This window comes from Littorina saxatilis, linkage group LG9, assembly GCF_037325665.1.
Source record: "Littorina saxatilis isolate snail1 linkage group LG9, US_GU_Lsax_2.0, whole genome shotgun sequence".
Lineage (NCBI taxonomy): Eukaryota > Metazoa > Mollusca > Gastropoda > Littorinimorpha > Littorinidae > Littorina > Littorina saxatilis.
The window spans coordinates 40,023,812-40,045,387 of NC_090253.1; the positions used below are offsets into that span (position 1 = coordinate 40,023,812).

Below are 21,576 nucleotides of genomic sequence, written 5' to 3' on the forward strand. Positions count from 1 at the left end.
CCACACAATCAATTTGCCACTAACTCTGGTGCATAAACTTTTTGAAAATTCTTCTTCTTCTTCTGCGTTTGTCGGCTGAAACTCCCACGTACACTCGTGTTTTTTGCACAAGTGGAATTTTACGTGTATGACCGTTTTTTACCCCGCCATTTAGGCAGCCATACGCCGTTTTCGGAGGAAGCATGCTGGGTATTTTCGTGTTTCTATAACCCACCAAACTCTGACATGGATTACAGGATCTTTTTCATGCGCACTTGGTCTTGTGCTTGCGTGTACACACGGGGGTGTTCGGACACCGAGGAGAGTCTGCACACAACGTTGACTCTGAGAAATAAATCTCTCGCCGAACGTGGGGACGAACTCACGCTGACAGCGGCCAACTGGATACAAATCCAGCGCGCTACCGACTGAGCTACATCCCCGCCCTTTTGAAAATAATAATGAGGATATCTAAATGTTGAATTGTAAGGGCGCAATCAGTGATACAATACTTGCTTAGCTCCCAGATACCACAGTAAAAAACACAAATGGCATTCAACACCAACGTCATAAAAGAAGCTTTTACACCTACATATAATCCAAAATGTATGCAAAATACATCTCAAGTTTGTTCTACAAGTTGTAACTGGTATGACTTTGGGGCATTTTATTTCATCTGTTAGTACTTTTGGGGAAAATTTATTACTCCACTATATTACCATTCACAGTTCTACCCCCAATGACCCCAACAGTAGGACCTTTGACCTCTACCTCTTTGTGATTGACGGAGAAGAAACGAAGCATGGTTCCAAACATGGCACAGGCAGCTACAAAGTGACCCAGACGACCAACATGGTTGGAAATGAAATACCTGAAATGACAGACACAACTCTCTTCAGGCTTACAGTTGACACCGCAAAGCAGCTAAACCGAGAAACACACGTCTCCCTCTACTACGAGACAGATGAACGTGCACACACTCACAAACACAAACAACTACATGTATCACAGTTCTATTTTCTTGTCATAATGATGTCTACAGCAAATCTTCATGAAGCCATGGTTGCATTTTTACAAAGAAGCAAAAATATCACTTCTGAAAACTGCTAATGATCTCATTTCTACTTGAAGCTGCCTGTATGACAGTAAAAAAAATAAAAAATCTAAACAACAAAGTGACTGTGGTGAGATGAACAAAGTTAAAAAACAAAAGATATCTGTACTCACCGATACAAGAACAGCACAAGAGAGTACAAATTTTCGCTTATGTAAGCTTTATCAGGAACAAACAAACACAAAAGGCAAAAAAAAGCAGACGCAACACGGAACGAACAAGATTTGAAAAGAATATGGAGGGGAAACACCAAGTAAAAAAATAAATATAAAAAATAAACAAATTAACAAATAAATCCACTCTCATTACTACTAGATGTTGTATACGGTCTCTTTCTCAAGTGACTCACCCTAAAGAGTCGTTCATGATGTGTTTCATGTCCATCCCGTTCCACAAAGCCGGACAAGGACCAAAGGCACCTGAATCACAGAAAACATTCACACTGGAAACACATACTGAAAGCTAGAAGCATTTAATGCACATTTTATCTCACAGAAGTTGAGGTAGGTACAGACAGACTGTAACATTTTCTGCGTAGCTTCTTCTTCTGCGTTCGTGGGCTGAAACTCCCACGTACACTCGTGTTTTTTGAACGAGTGGAATTTTACGTGTATGACCGTTTTTTACCCCGCCAATTAGGCAGCCACACGCCGTTTTCGGAGGAAGCATGCTGGGTATTTTCGTGTTTCTATAACCCACCAAACTCTGACATGGATTACAGGATCTTTTTCATGCGCACTTGGTCTTGTGCTTGCGTGTACACACGGGGGTGTTCGGACACCGAGGAGAGTCTGCACACAAAGTTGACTCTGAGAAATAAATCTCTCGCCGAACGTGGGGACGAACTCACGCTGACAGCGGCCAACTGGATACAAATCCAGCAAATGATGTTTTAGTGTTATATTGTCAAAAAATGTATTCGAACATCCAAATGTAGGCTATTTCGCACAAGAATAAATACATTTAAACCAAAAAGTTATTTAAAAAAGAAAAGAAACATTATGGCCAATAGAAAGTCTGCAGCGCTACTTTTCAGTGCGGACAATGTTTTATGTCACAAACTCTGACCGCGAAATGGAGCGAGAACTAGAAATTAGTACCAGGACTCACCAAAAAGAGCAAACTCTTGCATGCTTGTGATTATTTGTTTGAGCGTAGCAATTCTAAGCTTGGTGTAGCCATTTGTCTTAAAACATAGCATGCTTCGCTGAAAGCTCTGCTTACCCATCTCAGCGTAGAGCCTCATGAGCAGCAGCTTGAACTGATGGTTGGCAGGACTACGACGTATCCCCAGCTCCAACTGAACCACCACCTGCCACAGGTACCGCTCCTGACCTGCTCACACCAACACACTCAGTCATTTCTCTAGTTAGCTATACAAACACAAGATCCGATAAATGAAGGGACGTAAACGCTCTAAATGCATACAACAAGTGTAATAGAGTGAGAGTTATGAGGAACCAGTCTATAATATAGTAATGTTTTCATCACATATTATAAGCTTGTTTGCTTGAGCTTGTGTCCTCGTTGTAAGACTGCTAACTGTAACATTTCATGTATTTTGAATCACATTTTGTATTAAACCAACCAATCTCCTGGCACCTGAGAGAATAACAAGCATTGAATTAAACAAGCGACTTTCATCCTCAAAAATATCTTTTATGCCAAATCTTTTTTTTGCAAAGAGCCCTGCTCAGGCCAAACAGAACTGTCTCTTTTTGAGAATATGAGAGAAATATGAAATCTCATGCCCCAACAACTGAGCACACTCACACCATGGACTGCCGCAGACTGAATTTATGTGCGGTACAGTGGAACCCCCTTTTTAAGATCTCAAGAAATCTGACAAAATCAGGTCTTAGAAAGGAGGGAGTCTTAAAATGGGGGTGGGCGGGGATGTAGCTCAGTCGGTAGCGCGCTGGATTTGTATCCAGTTGGCCGCTGTCAGCGTGAGTTCGTCCCCACGTTCGGCGAGAGATTTATTTCTCAGAGTCAACTTTGTGTGCAGACTCTCCTCGGTGTCCGAACACCCCCCGTGTGTACACGCAAGCACAAGACCAAGTGCGCACGAAAAAGATCCTGTAATCCATGTCAGAGTTCGGTGGGTTATAGAAACACGAAAATACCCAGCATGCTTCCTCCGAAAGCGGCGTATGGCTGCTTAAATGGCGGGGTAAAAACGGTCATACACGTAAAATTCCACTTGTGCAAAAAAACATGAGTGTACGTGGGAGTTTCAGCCCACGAACGCAGAAGAAGAAGAAGAAAATGGGGGTAAACTTACAGACATCATGAACAGAAAATCTTTAAAAAAAATTTTAAAAAATGAAAATAGGAGAGGTCTTACAACATGGAGTCTTAAAAGGGGGGGTTCGACCGTATCACCGTGAGATTGAAAATCTTCATAAAACTACTGCTATTTTGCCTCTCAGTATGTTTTTATTCATAGTTTATATGTAAAGCGCGGAGAGCTTGATTCTTCATGATTTGCGCTATATAAGCTCACATTATTATTATTATTATTATTATTATTATTATTTAAGTTATTGAGACATCCCAGTGCACTAAGGGATTTATAGAGCAAATCGAGAAAATTCATTATTGAACGAAGCGCATAGCGCTGAGTTCAATATACGTTAATTGGATCTGTGATCCAAACATGGCTTTTGGTCAATCGAGATGGAAGTTTATTCCACAAGCCCGTAGGGCGAGTGGAATAAACTGCCATCGAGATTGACCAAAAGGCATGTTTGGATCACAGATCCAATTAACATATATATCTCGACATTCACTGGTCTTAGGGTTTTTGTTTTCAAAGAAGAAAGAAACTTGCTTGAACACGGACCACTTCTCCGAGCAAAATCAACAAACCTAATCACTCGCATTCCACCTCAAGGTCTCGGCCAACCAAGACTATGGCATACTCGTAGCAAAGCCGCCGAATGGTACCGTAAACCAAGAATAGTGACGTAAGAGAATAGAATGTCGTCTTTTGATTTGGAACGTGACGTGTTTCAGAACTTCTTCTGGACAACTCGGATGGTCTTCTGCGTAGTGGTTGGCACGAGATTCTTTTTCTTCTTCGACAGTTCATCCTCCGATACTGTAGAAAAACGTTTCATCTTTGTTTCACTTTCGAGTATGCGGACGACTGAACTTGACCGCTAAAAAGTAGTCCTTTCGGTATTATTACGCCGAGTCTGAACATGAGGTCTGAACATTGTTTTTAGGCAGGATCTAGGTGAAAGCGAGGCTGTTCTTATCTCTGTGTACAGTCGAGAGAGAGAGAAATGCATGTCGAGACATTAATTATTTTCGAGATTTGCTCTATAAATCCCTTAGTGCACTGGGATTGTTTCAATAACGATATTGTCAGTACCGCCATAGAAAAAAGAAGATTCCAAGCGCACATTTTGCAACGCGCATTTGAATAGGCATAACTGTGTGGTCAGGTCGTGTACAGTAAAGATCTACTTTTGTGTGGGGTGTCTCAAGTGTGTCGTGCTTTCGTCACACGCATTTTAATTTCTGTTGGTAAATTCCAGTGTAGCGTTAATCTGAACAGTGATGATCTTTCAGAGAGACCTCATTTGAACTCGGAGAAAGGGCTGTGCTCTTCATTATTTGCGATTCGAAACCTCCAGTCGAGCTTCGACGGATTGACTGTGCGGAGTGACTCCCCTTGAATTGACTCGAAGCCGCGGGACTCGACGGTTCGCACATTTTCAAAACAAATGTGGCATATTTTCGTGTTGTATCTTCATTCATCGGGGAGTCTGATACTAAATATGAACGGTAAGAATGCTCTGAACCCTACACGTATTATATCCCCATCGTTTTTTCGTTCACATTTGCCCAACATGTTAATTTGCTGAGCGGGGTTTATGTCGTCTGCTAGGGCAATCAAACCACTGCATGCAGTCTGCACTGACTGAGTCTGCACGCATGAGGCACGCTGGTAATAAGTCTTATAATGGTAAGAACGTTCTGAACCCTACACGTTTTCGATTACGATTGTTCTTGCCTTGAAATAATAATTCGGAAACCATTCATTTACTGAACTGATGCAGTCGTATTTCAGTGTAGTCAGTGCGGCTACGTATGACAGAGTCGATCGAGTCAGTCTTCCAAACTGGTCTAGCTGGTACGTTATCGGAATAACACTTGTGTTTTCTGCTAGCGGGTGGGAATTTTATATTAACTCATCATTTGGTAATGTGGATGATAAGCTACATGCCACTAACACGATGAGAAAAATCTATGCAAGTCGGCGAGAATTAGATGAAACCCAGCGGCTTCTATTTTTAGATCAGTGGCAGCCGCACTGTGGCACAGGCACATGCAATCTGTCAGAAAAAAACCACTTCTGCTTTAATTGAGAAGTAGGGAATGTATGGTCATTTGGTATTGTGGAGAATATAAGCTACATGTCAGTAATTAATTCTGAGGATGAGAGCACAGTCTTGCTTAGGTAAAGGGCGTAAGAATACGCTCTGTGGAAAAGTTAGCGCACTCCAAGAGTGCGCTAACAGTTTTAGCGCATCGCCATTAGCCAATCAACTGGTTCACATCAGTCATGTGACACCAGTACTTACTGACAATTATTATTATTTCCTAGCCAAAAGGCCAGCGTACCTGTGCGCTGCCAGAGATCCACCAGTAAGTGGGCAGCAAGCAGGAGGTAGGGGTCGCTGGGCTGGATGTCGGTCTGCAGCAAGTCTTTGCCTAAAACATCATGGCAATGCACAGTTAGTAAGTCAGCCAAAAATCAGCAAAACTTCATCTTATTTCTTAAAAAAAACCAAAAACACACCTGTTGTTGCGAGTGGTCTGTTTCAACTTTATAAAGGGTCTCCAAAGGAGGATGTCCCAGGACACTTCATCTTTCCTACTCCTGATAAAGTGATGGCCTTATCTTTATTATGGGACCAAAAGTTCAATGATTCCAACCTGGTGACTACAAACAGTGAAAACATTAGCCATGCAATGGTTGAGAGTGATCTTTCCTTCCTCTTTAATGAGGAATGAAAAGGTCCTCGATCAATCTTTTGTCAGAGTCTACGACTCGACCTACAACACAGAGAGCCTTGAGAAATCTCACCAAAGTCCAGCCCCTTGCGGTACCTCAGGACGAGGTCACCAGACACCTGCAGCAAATCCTCTGTCGTCCTTTTCCCATAAACCTCTGCCAGCCGCGACAGCTGCAGAATGGTGATATGCTTGCATATATGTTTCACCTGCAGGCAAAAGAAAAATCATCAGTACTAATTTTACTTTGCTCATTAGTGAATTGACTGCTGGGCAAGGGTGTGTGTCTTTCCCCAAAAGTGCAAACAGTGAAAATAAAATGCCTCAAAGTCACACAGTATGACAGAACACAACACGAAATACTGATGTAAAATGAAACATTTGTGAATCACATGTGATTTTCAAAATGTGCTGAACATTTTCATAGTGTTGTCTACATGCTTACAGTCAAGTTTGTTATTGCCTTATGTTTACAACACAGAAACAACAAAACAAAAAGTCAAGTTCACTTCTGATAAACTTACAATATCATCTACTCAAGCAAAACGCACACGCACACACAGACACAGATACAGACAGACCACATGCCACATGGCGTTATGCATAAACATTTTAAAAAATTAAAAAGAGTGACTTACATCATCAGCAAAAACTGGAGTACCATTGTCTGTTGTGAGTTTTGATGATTCTTCAAACTTATCCAGTAACTGCAACAGAGACAGGCCGTGAATGAGACATACATCTGCATGAGTGCCATATTTCAACTTGGTGCGGTACTTTGCTTGTAAATCTTCCCATGAAGCGCTCAGTAGGCAAATTCCCCCATATACACTTGTCTAAAAGCTGTCAATTGTAAGGCCAAAAAAAAAAATAGTCTGTTTACGCTAACATAGGCACACAAAAAATAGGGTCGGTAGGTTGGGATTTTTTTTTCTCCAAAAAACCCATATTTTAAGTTATTTTGCCAAAAAACAAAGACTTTTTTTCATTTGTTTTTTATTTATTTTTTTCTTCTTCTCCCAAATGCCAAAAAAAAGTCTAGGGTCGCGCGAAAAATAGGGTCGGTCGGGATACCATAAACAGACTATTTTTTTGGTTTGGCCTAAGGATTTAGTTGATGGATAACAAACTGGACATTGGATTCTGAAGTCACCAATTTTAGCGAAACTGCGAATAGTCAGCAATGCTGTGGATAAAACTTGTGTTCCAGTGATTACTGTGGACTAACAACAAAACACACACCTTCAGCTGGGACTTTCAATGTACAGAAAATTGTACATTTACCTCAACATCTCATGTTTACAAACAACTTACACATATTCAGTTCAATCCCACAACATCACGCAGAAGAAAAAAATGTCCACTGAACCTGCTTTTGTAAAAGCAGCAAATAGCTGTGAAATGAGGTTTACATTTGAACAGGATAAGTATCCCAACTACAGCGTCAAGCTTACAGTGGCACACTTCACTCGTCAAAACATGAAATAATGCAGTAACTACAGCACGCAGTTACACTCACCGTCTGCAGTTCCTCTGGGGTGAGGAGACAGACGTAGGCCTTGAGATCTGTAGCACAACACGGCTTGGTGCCAAACAGGTCGTAATACTGTTGAAACAACTCGCTGGGTGGACCTGCAAATCATGAGGCAAAAACTCAGATACAGGCAAAGAAGACAGCGTATCTAATGCTGTTAACTCGCTGGATGGACCTGCAATTCATGAGGCAAACACTAAGATACATGTAAAGAAGACAGTGTATCTAATGCTATCAACTCGCTAGGTGGACCTGCAATTCATGAGGCAAACACTAAGATACATGTAAAGAAGACAGCGTATCTAATGCTATCAACTCGCTGGATGGACCTGCAATTCATGAGGCAAACACTAAGATACATGTAAAGAAGACAGTGTATCTAATGCTATCAACTCGCTAGGTGGACCTGCAATTCATGAGGCAAACACTAAGATACAGGCATAGAAGACAGTGTATCTAATGGAAACAACTCGCTGGGTGGACCTGCAAATTATGAGGCAAAAACTCAGATACAGGCAAAGAAGACAGCGTATCTAATGCTATCAACTCGCTGGATGGACCTGCAATTCATGAGGCAAACACTAAGATACATGTAAAGAAGACAGTGTATCTAATGCTATCAACTCGCTGGGTGGACCTGCAAATCATGAGGCAAACACTAAGATACAGGCGTACAAGACAGTGTATCTAATGCTATCAACTCGCTGGGTGGACCTGCAAATCATGAGGCAAACACTAAGATACAGGCATAGAAGACAGTGTATCTAATGGAATCAACTCGCTGGGTGGACCTGCAAATCATGAGGCAAACACTAAGATACAGGCATAGAAGACAGTGTATCTAATGCTATCACACTCGCTGGGTGGACCTGCAATTCATGAGGCAAACACTAAGATACAGGCATAGAAGACAGTGTATCTAATGGAATCAACTCGCTGGGTGGACCTGCAAATCATGAGGCAAACACTAAGATACAGGCGTACAAGACAGTGTATCTAATGCTATCAACTCGCTGGGTGGACCTGCAAATCATGAGGCAAACACTAAGATACAGGCGTAAAAGACAGTGTATCTAATGCTATCACACTTATCTAATGATCTTTGTTAATTTGAAAAAGTGATTAGTTTTAAGTGCAATCGTCTAATTCTTAATACATGTGATGTTTTCATGTCTGTGATCGCCTGACACTGTAAGGCAATTTTCCTTGTTTTTATGAGGACAGTAAACATTTTGAGTCTTGAGTCTGAGTCTGAAACCTCTGACGTCACGCAATCTGGATTCCCAAAAGTGGAACTCCCCTTTTAAGACCTACAAATCTGAGAAACACAAGGTGTTAACTCATTGTCTCCCATGTACTGATATATCCGTACCCACTCATATGGCTCTATCTGACCAGGTACGGACGGATATATCCGCTCAGACTGTTAGCTTCAGCCGCTTACTGTAACGTCGATCTAACACCTGCATTCCAGCGTGTTGATACACAGTTACTACACAGTGACTACAATTCTGAGTGACCTGCTGCAGCACAGCTGGTCTCGGCCAAAACAACTTGGTCAACATAGGTGGGGTAGCAAGTGTTAAAAGGGAAGGAGTATTAAATTGGGGGACTTAAAAGAGAGGGGTCCCACTGTACTACAATTACAACCAACATCAATTACACTTTACAGTGATGATGTTTTTAAAGGTTTTTAAAATCTAATGATGGTGGCTCTTTTCTGATGAAACTGCTACCGACATCATACATATAATCTCAGGCACCAAGGCAACTCTCTCCAGCCAATTTCAGTAGATTCAAAATCTTGCATCATCAACAAATCCCATGCCATCCTTATTCATCAACTCTCAAAAATGTCAAAGCAATTCTCACCAGCCAGTTTGAGCAACTCTGACTTCCTCTCCCGCATGATTCGAACCAGCTCCATCTGTGCCAGGTAGGGTCCCCTGAGTGGCGTGGTCTCCTGGCAGCCTTTGATGCGCTCGTTGATGAACTCCATCACCTCTTCTAACGAGCTGTCCACCTTGTCCTCCACCTTGTCCTCCCCTTCTCCCTCATCCCCATCGCTACAAAAAGTAGGAGAAAAAAAAGATATTCACTACATGTATCTCAGGTAAGAAGTTAAGCCCCAGGTTAACATCAAAACAGTATGTTTGGTGTGGTTTGAACAGGCAGAGAATGCCCAGCAACAGACAGACAGAGAGAAGCATACATTCAAATACACCCCCCCCCCCCCCCCAAAAAAAAAAAAAAAAACAACTCACACACACTTACATCTTCTGCAAATACAGATCATACTATCAACCTAATAACTAAATGCGCAAATAGATATATTCAGCAAAAGGTGAATAACCCATTCTTCAAGGACATGAAACTGGAGGAGGATTTTCCCTCGACAAAAAATACACACCAAGTTACACCCCTCAAGCTCTTCCATTCAATTTAACAAGCAATTATTCTAAAAAGGTGTTGAGAATATCAGCAAGAAAACAAATTGCCTAGAATAAAAAATATACACTGGTAATTTTATTCGTGACACGGATGTGAAAGCGTCACCTTTTGTCTCTGGAGTATCCCCCCCCCCCTCCCCCCGGAAAATGTTTTAACAATGCAGTTAAAACAGCAGCAGATGCAGAAACAACCATCTCACCCTTCTCCTTTCTCAGTTGGCGGTGTGTAGCCAGAGTCTATCAGCCGAAAGGATGTGTCCAGGTAACTCAGCCAGAACTGCCAGTGATCAGGGCTGATCAGAAAAAAGAAACACAGTCAATTATTATTTCAGACTGGAAGCTACCTTTCAACAACACATGATTTGAAAACCTACTAAAAAGTGCTGTTTTATTTTGTGTAATTTTCTTGCTTTACCATACAGTTGATAGCACACTGCGCACACACACACCTCATCTCTCTTTGGTTTTTTGCAATTAGAGGGGCGGGGAAATAGCACAGTCGGTAGCGGCGCTGGCTTCAAAACCAGTTGTCGCTATCGGCATGGGTTCGATCCCCACGTTTGGCGAGGGATTTATTTCCCAGAATCAACTTTGTGCAGTCTCTCCTCGGTGTCTGAACACCCCCGTGTGCAGGCATGCGCATGATAAAGAACCCAAGTTCACAGCAAAAGTCTCAGGGCTTGGAAACATAAATACATGCTTGCAGGAAAAAAAATATTTGGTAGCGCCGTGTGTATGGCAGCTCGCTTTCCACAGAGAGAAAGCAGCCCAAATTTCCATGAGGGTAACCTCACAGGACTATATGAATCTTATCCTTATCCTATCACGGACTTCAAATCAACAGTAGGTGATATCACAAGACACAAGAGTACTGACTTTTCTTTGAGCAGTTTCCGGAATATAGCGTTGGCTTTGGACCAGTTTTGTAGTTTACAGTGCAGCTCAGCCAGCTTGGTGGAACGCATGTTCAGCTCACTCACCACTCTCTCTGTCGACAAAAACACACACATGAATGCAGTTAGTAAAAACATGCGATGTTTGATCTGATGTTAGATTGTATCAGTACCTCTCAATGCATTCTTTTCACTATGAACAATCTGCTGGCATAATGCAAGTATTTATATATGTATAGATATATACAAAATTATTTAGATCATGAAAAGATGAATGCAGATCCCCACCCTCCATTATACAGTGGAACCCCACTTTTAAGACCCCCCAATTTAAGACTCCCTCCTTTTTAAGACCTTGTTTTCTCAGACTTTCTGTTCTGTAAAGTTACCCCTAGTTTAAGACTACCTCCTTTTGAAGATCTGACTTTGTAAGCTTTTTGGAGGTCTTAAAAGGGGGGTTCCACTGTATAGCACTGACGACATTTGCAAGTGTTCAAACTAATCTTATTGTCATACAGAGGCATTTAACATCCACAACCCCTTTCATCCTAGTGGAGATAACTTTCATCAAAATCCAAATGAGCAGAAGACGATAAATCTCTTGACCACACATCTCTCACATACATGTAGAAACCAAAAGGGTGAGAAACATTTGCAACCTCCCAAAAGAACTCTGCTCACCTCCCAGGGGTCCTTGCAGCAAGTCGATGGCTTCCTGCCACTTTTCCTGAAGTTCTAGCACCATCAAATACAGCAACACCTCTGCCAGCAACAAAAACAAAAACTTTTTCAAATCATGCAACATAAGGTTAAAAAATTAAAATAAGAAGAATTTGTTTTTTCAAGAAAGCATTCAGGCCTTAAAAAACGTATCTTCAAGTCATGGGCAAAAGACATAACTTTTGCTATGTGAATTTTGTACCCACTACAGATAAGGAAAAGTGTATTTCACGGACCTGCATGGTCCAGACCTTTATCTTTTTTGTTCTCTGTATTGCTCATTTATGTTCAGGTTTAAGTCAGAACTACATGTATTACATTATCTCCTTCATGCTTTGACAGAAAGCTCCCTGTTTGTCAGTAAATAACCTATGTTTATAGGACAGTTTTTACCAATAAATAAGTTTTGAAAATAGTCCAGCACTGCACAGATTCCAACAACTATTTCACCCACACACACACTCAGAGTGCCTGTACGACCATACCTGCTTCAGCATCAATCTTGCCCTCATCCACATATTTCTTGGTCATGCGCTCTGCCAGAGGCAGATACATGGTCTTGGCCAGCTTGGGATCTGGGGAGCTGTGTGCCTGATGAGGAAGAAAGTCAACTTGTCATCATCATAATCTAGGTCATTTGCTGGTACAGTGGAACCCCCCTTTTAAGACCTCCCAAATTAAGACTCCCTCCTTTTCAAGACCTTCTTTTCTCAGACTTTTTGTTGAATATGACTTGGGAGCATCTGAATGTAAAGTTTCATGTACATCGGTCCAGTAGTTTTCTCTGAATCGCTCTACACATACAAACACACCACGACCCTCGTCCCGATTCCTGGTTTATGTTAAAACATATTCAGTCAAAACTTGACTAAATGTACAAAATCTAAACAACAAGATGACTGCGGGTGAATACAACAGAAATCGGTAGTCACCAACTGTCTGAGCTGTCTTTGTGTTGGTGAGTACCAATTTCTTTCATGTGAGTCAAAAAGAAAGAGAAACTAACCTGCATGATGTTTGACATGACGGCCCAGAAGTAATATGGATTTTTCTGTGGTCGCAGTTTATGCAGTGCCATGGCTGTCTGCTGCTGCTTCTTATAGTTGCTCAGTCGCACATGTGCCATGAAGAGAGCTGACAGGATTTCCTCGTTGTCCAGGCGAGCCTTGTGGGCATTCTCATACAGTTCAGCAATGGCTTCCACTGCAAGAGCAGACAATCCATTCAAGGAAGAATTAGTTTCAAGGAAATAAATAACGCTGGGGGTCCAGGGGGCAGAAGCTCAAGCATAATTATTGGCCATGTAAATATGAATTAAAGGAAAAGTCCAAGGTTTTTAAATATCCCCAAAAACTTGAAAATCGAATGCCAAATGTTACAAACATCTCTGGAAAAATATTTTAAAAATTGAAAAAAAATTGTTGTTGATGTAGTTGAAGATTTAGTGTTGCGAGGCTAACCAAGACAAGTCGCCTGGGGTCAAGTAGTGGTCACGTGGTTTTCGGTGCACTGTGACGTCGGTGCACTGTGACGTCACAAGTTATTGTGTTGATTCTACCACAAGTACCAGCTTGATTTTCACGCAGAAAAGTCACCACTGTATGCCCGAAAAGAATGCCTCGGTGGAGAGCAGCCGAAAACTGCAACAACTCGTCAATGTCCCCAGGCATTTCATAGCACACTTTCCCTCATAAAACTCTGAGTCTCTTGTGGAAATGGAAGAGATGTGTGCAGCACAAGCGAGCAGATTTCAAAGTGTCGGGCACTTTCTGGACACAGATTTCGCCATTTTTCTGCAGGACAAAAGTTAGCGTTTCATCCCTGAAACAAATGTTTTGACCCCTGGCAGTGTCTTCCCTTCATAAAAGTCCAGAGAGGGCAGTATTACGACGAGCCATCGAAACTCCGAGGCGACATACGAACAGCGGATTATCTCACAAGAAGGAATGCGTTGAAGGTCAGAGTACATGCTTTTATTTTCATGCATACGTAAACATTGTTTTGCTGCGCAGCGAATACGAATACATTGGTGCAGAACAGTGTGTCTGGGTCCAGCTGATATTCGCTGGAGTACAGATGCGCCACAGGCTAGATCTACAGAGTTACAGAACGGTCTGAGCTGAGCTAAGAGTAAGAGTAAAAAGTAGTCAGGGTTGTGGACACGTAAGACAATGCGTGTGTCACGTTATCTATTCTATTCAGTCGCAAACTATCCCCTGATATCAATTCATGAAATTGGCAGCGTTTGCTGGAATCATGGTTTAATGCTATTTTTACCAGATCTAAACTTTTGGTGGATGTGCAACCGGTAAGGTAAACAGACACCTGCATGCTAGAGACAAGAAGATTACGAATTGTGCAGGGAATTAATCTTTCTGCATTGACTGAGAGACGCAAAACCAGTCTAATTGCTACAACATGGATACACATCCAGACGACTTCCAGAGGGTGTCTAAATGTTCAGTGTACTGTATAGATCAGAAGCATACTTTCGAATTGATTTATACTCACACTCATTTTCTCTCTTCTTTTACTTCCAGACCTTTCATCATCACTCACGGCCACTGGTCAGAACAGGTCACTATAAGACACTGACACCGTGACCATTCCAGATTTCCCGATTCTCCGTGATCACAACGCAACTGTTCACCAGTCCTGTTCTTACCGTCCAGAATCACCACAGGAGAAAACCAACGTGCCATTCATCGTAAGATTTTTGTTTTGTTTTGAAAATTAGTGCCTTATTGAATATTCTAGCTTTGCAAAAAAACGAGAAAGTGTCTTTGACAGATACCATCTAAATAATACATTATGAAAACAAGTACAAGTTCATTTCTACTCATGTTAATCGTTTATGCTTTCTGTGCTGAGCGACATATGGATTGAATTTCTTTCGTAACTCACCTCCCGTCAACATGCAAAACTCCTCCGAAAGCGGCGTATGGCTGCCTTAATGGCGGGGTAAAAACGGTCATACACGTAAAATTCCACTCGTGCAAAAAACACGAGTGTACGTGGGAGTTTCAGCCCACGAACGCAGAAGAAGAAGAAGAAGAACATGCAAAACTATATCTGGCGAAGTAGTTTCAAATAAAGTTAGTATGCTTCCGAATAAAAAATATAAACAAGTCGCGTAAGGCGAAATTACTACATTTAGTCAAGCTGTGGAACTCACAGAATGAAACTGAACGTAGTCCGCCGCTAGTGCAAAAGGCAGTGAAAGTGACGAGCCTGTTTGGCGCGGTAGCGATTGCGCTGTGCTTCATAGCACGCTTTACTGTACCTCTCTTCGTTTTAACTTTCTGAGCGTGTTTTTAATCCAAACATATCATATCTATATGTTTTTGGAATCAGGAACCGACAAGAAATAAGATGAAATAGTTTTCAAAACGATTTCGAAAATTTAATTTTGATCATAATTTTTATATTTTTAATTTTCAGAGCTTGTTTTTAATCCAAATATAACATATGTACATGTTTTTGGAATCAGAAAATGACGAAGAATAAGATGACATTGTTTTTGGATCGTTTAATAAAAATATAATTTTAATTACAAGTTTCCGATTTTTAATGACCAAACTCACTCATTAGTTTTTGAAGTCACCAAGCTGAAATGCAATACCAAACCCCGGGCTTCGTCGAAGATTGCTTTGCCAAAATTTTAATCAATTTGATTGAAAAATGAGGGTGTGACAGTGCCGCCTCAACTTTTACAAAAAGCCGGATATGACGTCATCAAAGGTATTTATCGAAAATCTGAAAAAAACGTCCGGGGATATCATACCCAGGAACTCTCATGTCAAATTTCATAAAGATCGGCCCAGTAGTTTAGTCTGAATCGCTCTACACATACACACACAGACAGACAGACAGACAGACACACATACACCACGACCCTCGTCCCGATTCCCCCCTCTATGTTAAAACATTTAGTCAAAACTTGACTAAATGTAAAAAGGGTATTTTCTGAAATTTTTAATTATAGACCAAAACAAAACATTCACGAGTATGTTGCTGACCTGATGGTCTTTATGGTAGACAGCAAGAGTTGCATGTTCAAGAAGTTTAAGCAGTACATTTGAAAGAGCAAGGTAATTGAAGGTGGTATAATGTTAATGGTAGGTTCCACTGTAAGGCGACATGGAGGGTATCTTTGACGGACTCATTCAACATTCATACCCATGCACATCACCTCAAACACATAAGCTTTGTTCTTGAGTCAAATTTATTGGCTTCATAAATATTGTGAATTTGTGTCCGTTTGCAGATTGGCTTATCTATGAATTTTTTCGAAAATATCTTGCGATCTACGTACGCATTATGTAACACGTGAAGAAGAACATAAAAAGTTCGTCAAAAGGAATCTAATTTGCATTTCAACCCATTTTCCTTCCTTACTGTTAATTTTTTCTTCATAAAGACTACTGGAAATAAACAAAATGTTTAACCATTTCAAGGCCTCTGAACACGTTTAAAAAAAATGCAGGTCTTTGCTCACTCTATCAGATCTGCCAAGGCTCAGTTTACACAGGAAAAATCATCTGTCGACTTGAACACATTCCAATAATCAACAGCCTCACTGCTTCTTGGAGCTGGATTTTGTGTGTGGAATGAATTACACATGTGGCGTTTTAGAATATAATTCATAGAAGATGTACATTCGTGCAGAAAGGCTTTAATTTAATAATTAGGTCTTCGTGATGTTCTCTTAAAATAACTAACATGTGTTCCCTTTACCGGGCCTCTGAACGAGTTTTGTGAATATGCAGGTTAAACTCGTGCTTTTTCTGTGTTATCAGTGTATTTCTCATCCAGGCATGGATGCGTCCTATTAAATGGACAGCCCTTCCCGTGTAAACGATTGGGTTCAAAATCTCAAATCTTACCAGGCTTTTACATGGGATATGGCCATCCTTCCGTTTTGAAAAATACTATAACTGAACACTCTGTATGGGTACTCTCTTTGCGAATTTAGAATTGTATGAATTAATTTCTTTAACACCACACGTGTAAAACATTCCCTAAGAAAATCCAGCTCCAAAAACCAGTCAGGATGTTTATTCCTGGTATATGTTCAAGTCAAGAGATTTTTTTTTTCTATGTAAAAGTCTTCGCAGATCTGTGTAGTGAGCAATCCTGTTTTGAAAAAGGACGTGCCTATATAGACGGTTTGATTGTTGAGATACCTGGTGGCAATGACCGCACGGGTGGCAAGAGGTAGTAATGCACAGATGACAACAAACCGACCTGCATTTAAAAAAAAAGTTAGGAAGCTTTGATAGGGGGAAACATTTTGTTAATTTCCAGAATCTTTATGAAGAAATAATGAACGAGAAGAAAGTCTGGCCTTGAAGTAAATGCAAATTAAACTATGTATACTTTTGACAAACTTTTTCTGTTCTTATTCACATGTTAAAATGTGTGCAGATATCGTTAGTTACTTCCAAACAATCATGTTTCAGGCAACAGGCAAACGGACAATACTGGACACAGGCTATGCTGACCGGCTCATGGACTGACTACCTGATGCAGGAGTAGACCAACAGTGGAAAAAGTCTGGAACAAAATGTTGCAGAATGTGAACCATGTACCGGACCACGTGACAACCCAGTATCATCTTCAAACCATGCAGGAATCTGTTCAACACAGTCACACGATTTGTAAAAGTATATTTCAGCCTTCTGTAGCTCAGGGAGTTTGAACCCCACTCTTCATCCGTTTGGGAAAGTATTTCTGATTGTTTTGACTGCACAGGTTGGTAATGGTACTCTGATGCTTCTGCCGAGAAACCCCACTCCCTAGCGCACCAGCTGCCTGTTATGGGTAAGCGACGTGCGTGTATTTCCTGCAAACCAAGACAGAATAAAACAGCAGCTTAGTTTGAGCTTTTAAGACATTCGTACCAGAGAAAACGTGTACGTGTTTGTTTGGAGAGGGTGGATAGAATCATAAGACACACTGTGTCAATGTGACGTAGAGCAGGTTTTCAAATTCATGCTGAAGCACTGTGTGATCGCTATTTTTTTGGGCATATATCTTACCTTGATTTCAGATAGACTGGGAACCGAAATGAGGATGTTTACATGAATAAAATATGCTGATATGTATGTGTTTAGAAATAAAGAATAGTTTTAATGATATATGATGGTGGTTTTTTTTTTTAACCCAATGTGATATTTTCGTATTTGAAAACAAATTGTACACTCTGTTGTCAATTTTACTTTCAGATAAATAAATCTATCATTATGGAAATCATCTGTTTGTGTTGTGTTACTTACCCATTTTGATCAATGTTGAGTCGTCCATATTCCTGTGTGTACGCATAGTATGCAGTTTGAAGGTAGTAGATGTCCGAGCAAACATAGGAGGATGATTGTGCTGTTAGGCTGTCTATCTCCTCATCCAGGTTTTCCAGATATTTGAATTTCGTTCCCTCTTGGAGTTTCTGCACTGACACCTGATAAAGCAAAATACACGTATCACTCTGTGATCATGGCAACATGTATCATCTGTATGCCCCGTTCAAAAATTACCTTGAGATTCTAAGGTATAAACAGAAATTGCACTGGATCACAAAAACAACAGGAACAGTAGTACATGTAATGTATATATATATATATTCAGTTTAAAAATTCATGCAATGAGAGTCAATAACCCGATTTAACCCCAGGTAGATTCAGGGTCCCACTGACTGAATCTCATATGGTTGCTTTTCGGCACACACCACACATTTTTAATGGGACTGTGAGGTTTTGTTAATACAGTAAAATAATATAGTAGCAACGTACTGTCTGTTCGTGACGTTTGAGAATACCGATCTATGCACTAACGCATTGTCTTTTTGTAGTGTGACTGTCCGATATTGCGTACTCCTGAAAATCAATGATCAAAAAGTTTGAACTGCTGTAATCGTGTTTCAGCATATGTCTGACAGTGCTTATTTGCTTCCAAAATGGCTTGCGATATCACTAGCCATCAGCGTTTCGCCACTGCTCAGAAAATCTTATGATTTCAGATCTAGTTTGAGATCGGAAATCACGTGTGCTCGTTTAAAAAACTAAATTCATTTATTACTTCCCTTTGACCGTTTCGCAAGAAAAATGTCAGGATCACTATTAGTATTAGCACATGAAAGCAGCCCACCGCCATTTCAAAACAGTTTCACTGTTTAGTGGTGTCGATGTCATGTAGTGTCTTACTGTCGCAAATAAAAATACCAGGATAATTGCAGTTTTGTCCGCAAGAAACAGGCTTTGCGCAATGTTAACTTGCTGTCTACATGTTTCGTTGTGTGACTGAAGAATTACTCAGAATTCCAAGAGAAAATAAGGATAGTCGCGTGTGAACATCACTGTGGAAACATTTATTCTCAGGTTCAAGGACGAAATCCTTGATTAAAGATAGGAAAATAAACAACACCAGATGCCTGAAATAATAGCATAAATCAATAATCTTTACATGCTTACAGATCTGTGGAAGCACATCAACTGATCTGTGAAAAACACACCTGACTTCGATCTAGCATGCAATTGCAAGAGGTAGCGACTACGGACTAGTAGTGTGTCAACATCACAACAAAGAGAATCACATACCATTTCGTATTGCCGCTTATGCTGGCTCTGTTTCAAGCAGTTCCTTGTGGCCTCGCCAGCATTTTGACGACGAAGAGGCTCAAACGGGCACGCTAAAACCTCAGGCTGGCTGAAAACCGGTCCGTATTCCACTTGTCTTCCTCTCTGCTTGAGCCGGCCATGTTTATTGTTCAAGGCTCGTGACGTAGCACACGTATGTGCACAAGGTCATGAGCCAAGACTGCGCGCGCGATGGAACGATTCAGAACAACCAAAAAACGAGTCAAAGTATACTTTTTGGATTTCTGTGTTCATTTTTACACACGCATTTGTGGTTGATGAATTAAGAGGGTCAACATATCAAAAGTGACCCTAAACCTTGGACTTTTCCTTTAAATCCACTTTGGTGAAAGATAAAATGTACATGTAAAGAAAAACACTATTTTGTCCCTCTCACCTGGGTGAAACTGTAAATCATGTTAGTTACAGGCACACGTAGAGTTCACAATTACATTATTTTTTTGCTTTCGCAGAAATCTGCGAAATCGCAGAGATTAGGATTGCCTGAAAAGAACACAGAAGCGTAAGAAACCACACAGGGATGAACAACCGGTGGATAAATGTGAGTTGTGACAGTCTTTTAAAACCTACCTAAAATCCTAGGAATTTAGATCTTTAGAGAGAGGGAGTTTAAAGACGGAGGCAAATTTAGTGATACTATCACGAAAATGTCTGAAAAAACGAGGTTGTGTAGTAGAAGGAGTCATATAGTTGAGAGTCTTAAAACAGAGGTTCCTCTGTAGTGAAAAGTGTTTATGATGCAAAGAGAATTGTGAAACCCCCTGAGAATAAGTAAAACAGCTTCAAAAAGCCAGACTACAGTTCATAATCCTTCGTTGTTTTGGCCTCATGACGACTGTGATACAACCAGGACAAACTTGTCAAACATAGTTTTAACTTTTGCGAGAAACAAGTTACTGCCAGGTAGAATTTATTCTTTGCAGAGACAGCACAGACAAAGCAAACCTTGAATGTGCAAAGAGGTGCTGTCCCTAATAGTAATAATAACAAAGTTCCACGTTTGCAAAGAAACGTTGTATGCAACAAACTAATGCTGCACATAAGGAAAAAAATAAGAGTAACTTGGGTGGCTCGAAGCACAATTTTCCTCACTAAAAGCAAGAGTATTCCCTCTTTCCCACACCCATACAAACCTGAAGTTTGTCTATTCATGCAGATATTTCCATCTACAGAAACAAGTCCACAAAATCCAACACAAAGTGTAATACAGTGGAACCCCCCTTATAAGACCCCCTAATTCAAGACTCCCTCCCCTTTCAGGCACTTCATGTTAAGCATAAGTTCCACCCCAGATCCGGCAAAATACTTACATTTATGCACCTCCCTGTAGCAGATTGACATGGCCTGAAGGGTGGCATCGTCTGTAGGATTCTGGGTGTGTACTTCTTGCAGCAACACAGCGCTTTCATCCTGACGACCCAGTCGCAGCAGCGCCAATGCTCTCAGCACCTGCAAAACACATTTAAATTTAATGATGAGGTATTTTGAGTAAGCTAACTCAGTCGCCACATTTAATGAGGTATTCTGAGTAAGCTAACTCAGTTGCCACATTTAATGATGAGGTATTCTGAGTAAGCTAACTCAGTTGCCACATTTAATGATGAGGTATTCTGAGTAAGCTAACTCAGTCGCCACATTTAATGATGAGGTATTCTGAGTAAGCTAACTCAGTCGCCACATTTAATGATGAGGTATTTTGAGTAAGCTAACTCAGTCGCCACATTTAATGATGAGGTATTCTGAGTAAGCTAACTCAGTTGCCACATTTAATGATGAGGTATTCTGAGTAAGCTAACTCAGTTGCCACATTTAATGATGAGGTATTCTAAGTAAGCTAACTCAGTCGCCACATTTAATGATGAGGTATTCTGAGTAAGCTAACTCAGTCGCCACATTTAATGATGAGGTATTCTGAGTAAGCTAACTCAGTCGCCACATTTAATGATGAGGTATTCTGAGTATGGCTAACTCAGTCATAAGAAAGATCATGAAATTTTAAACAAAAACCAAAAAAACTAAAAAATTAAAAGTCTGAAAGTATTCCCCTCAGACAAATTATCCAAAACCATGCAATCAGGTGATCTCAAGAATGATCTCTAGAGCTTTGACAATTCCAGAAATCTCCCAGTCTCATACCTGTAACTTTAGAATGACTACTTTTTATCTTAAGCAAACAAATACATGTATGTCCAAATCTGCTGAAAAA

At 40.7% G+C, this 21,576-nt stretch overlaps 1 protein-coding gene and 1 long non-coding RNA gene across 2 annotated transcripts in view; both read right to left on the bottom strand.

Moving 5' to 3' along the window:
- LOC138976057 (N-alpha-acetyltransferase 25, NatB auxiliary subunit-like) overlaps positions 1 to 21,576 on the bottom strand; it is a 36,772-nt gene that overhangs the window by 13,979 nt on the left and 1,217 nt on the right. Inside the window, exons 3-16 of the mRNA XM_070348861.1 lie at positions 20,681 to 20,819; positions 12,725 to 12,921; positions 12,204 to 12,309; positions 11,680 to 11,760; positions 10,982 to 11,093; positions 10,306 to 10,398; positions 9,528 to 9,721; positions 7,641 to 7,753; positions 6,760 to 6,828; positions 6,195 to 6,330; positions 5,729 to 5,818; positions 2,318 to 2,428; positions 1,443 to 1,512; positions 751 to 850 (exon numbers count right to left, since the gene is read on the bottom strand). Coding sequence (XP_070204962.1) covers positions 751 to 850; positions 1,443 to 1,512; positions 2,318 to 2,428; positions 5,729 to 5,818; positions 6,195 to 6,330; positions 6,760 to 6,828; positions 7,641 to 7,753; positions 9,528 to 9,721; positions 10,306 to 10,398; positions 10,982 to 11,093; positions 11,680 to 11,760; positions 12,204 to 12,309; positions 12,725 to 12,921; positions 20,681 to 20,819 — 1,611 coding nt within the window. The remainder of the gene's footprint in view (positions 1 to 750; positions 851 to 1,442; positions 1,513 to 2,317; positions 2,429 to 5,728; positions 5,819 to 6,194; positions 6,331 to 6,759; positions 6,829 to 7,640; positions 7,754 to 9,527; positions 9,722 to 10,305; positions 10,399 to 10,981; positions 11,094 to 11,679; positions 11,761 to 12,203; positions 12,310 to 12,724; positions 12,922 to 20,680; positions 20,820 to 21,576) is intronic.
- On the bottom strand, positions 15,925 to 19,689 carry LOC138976056 (uncharacterized). The gene is made up of 3 exons (XR_011458857.1): positions 19,311 to 19,689; positions 17,997 to 18,175; positions 15,925 to 17,563 (listed from the first exon to the last, which is right to left on the bottom strand). It is a non-coding gene; the product is annotated as an uncharacterized lncRNA (long non-coding RNA).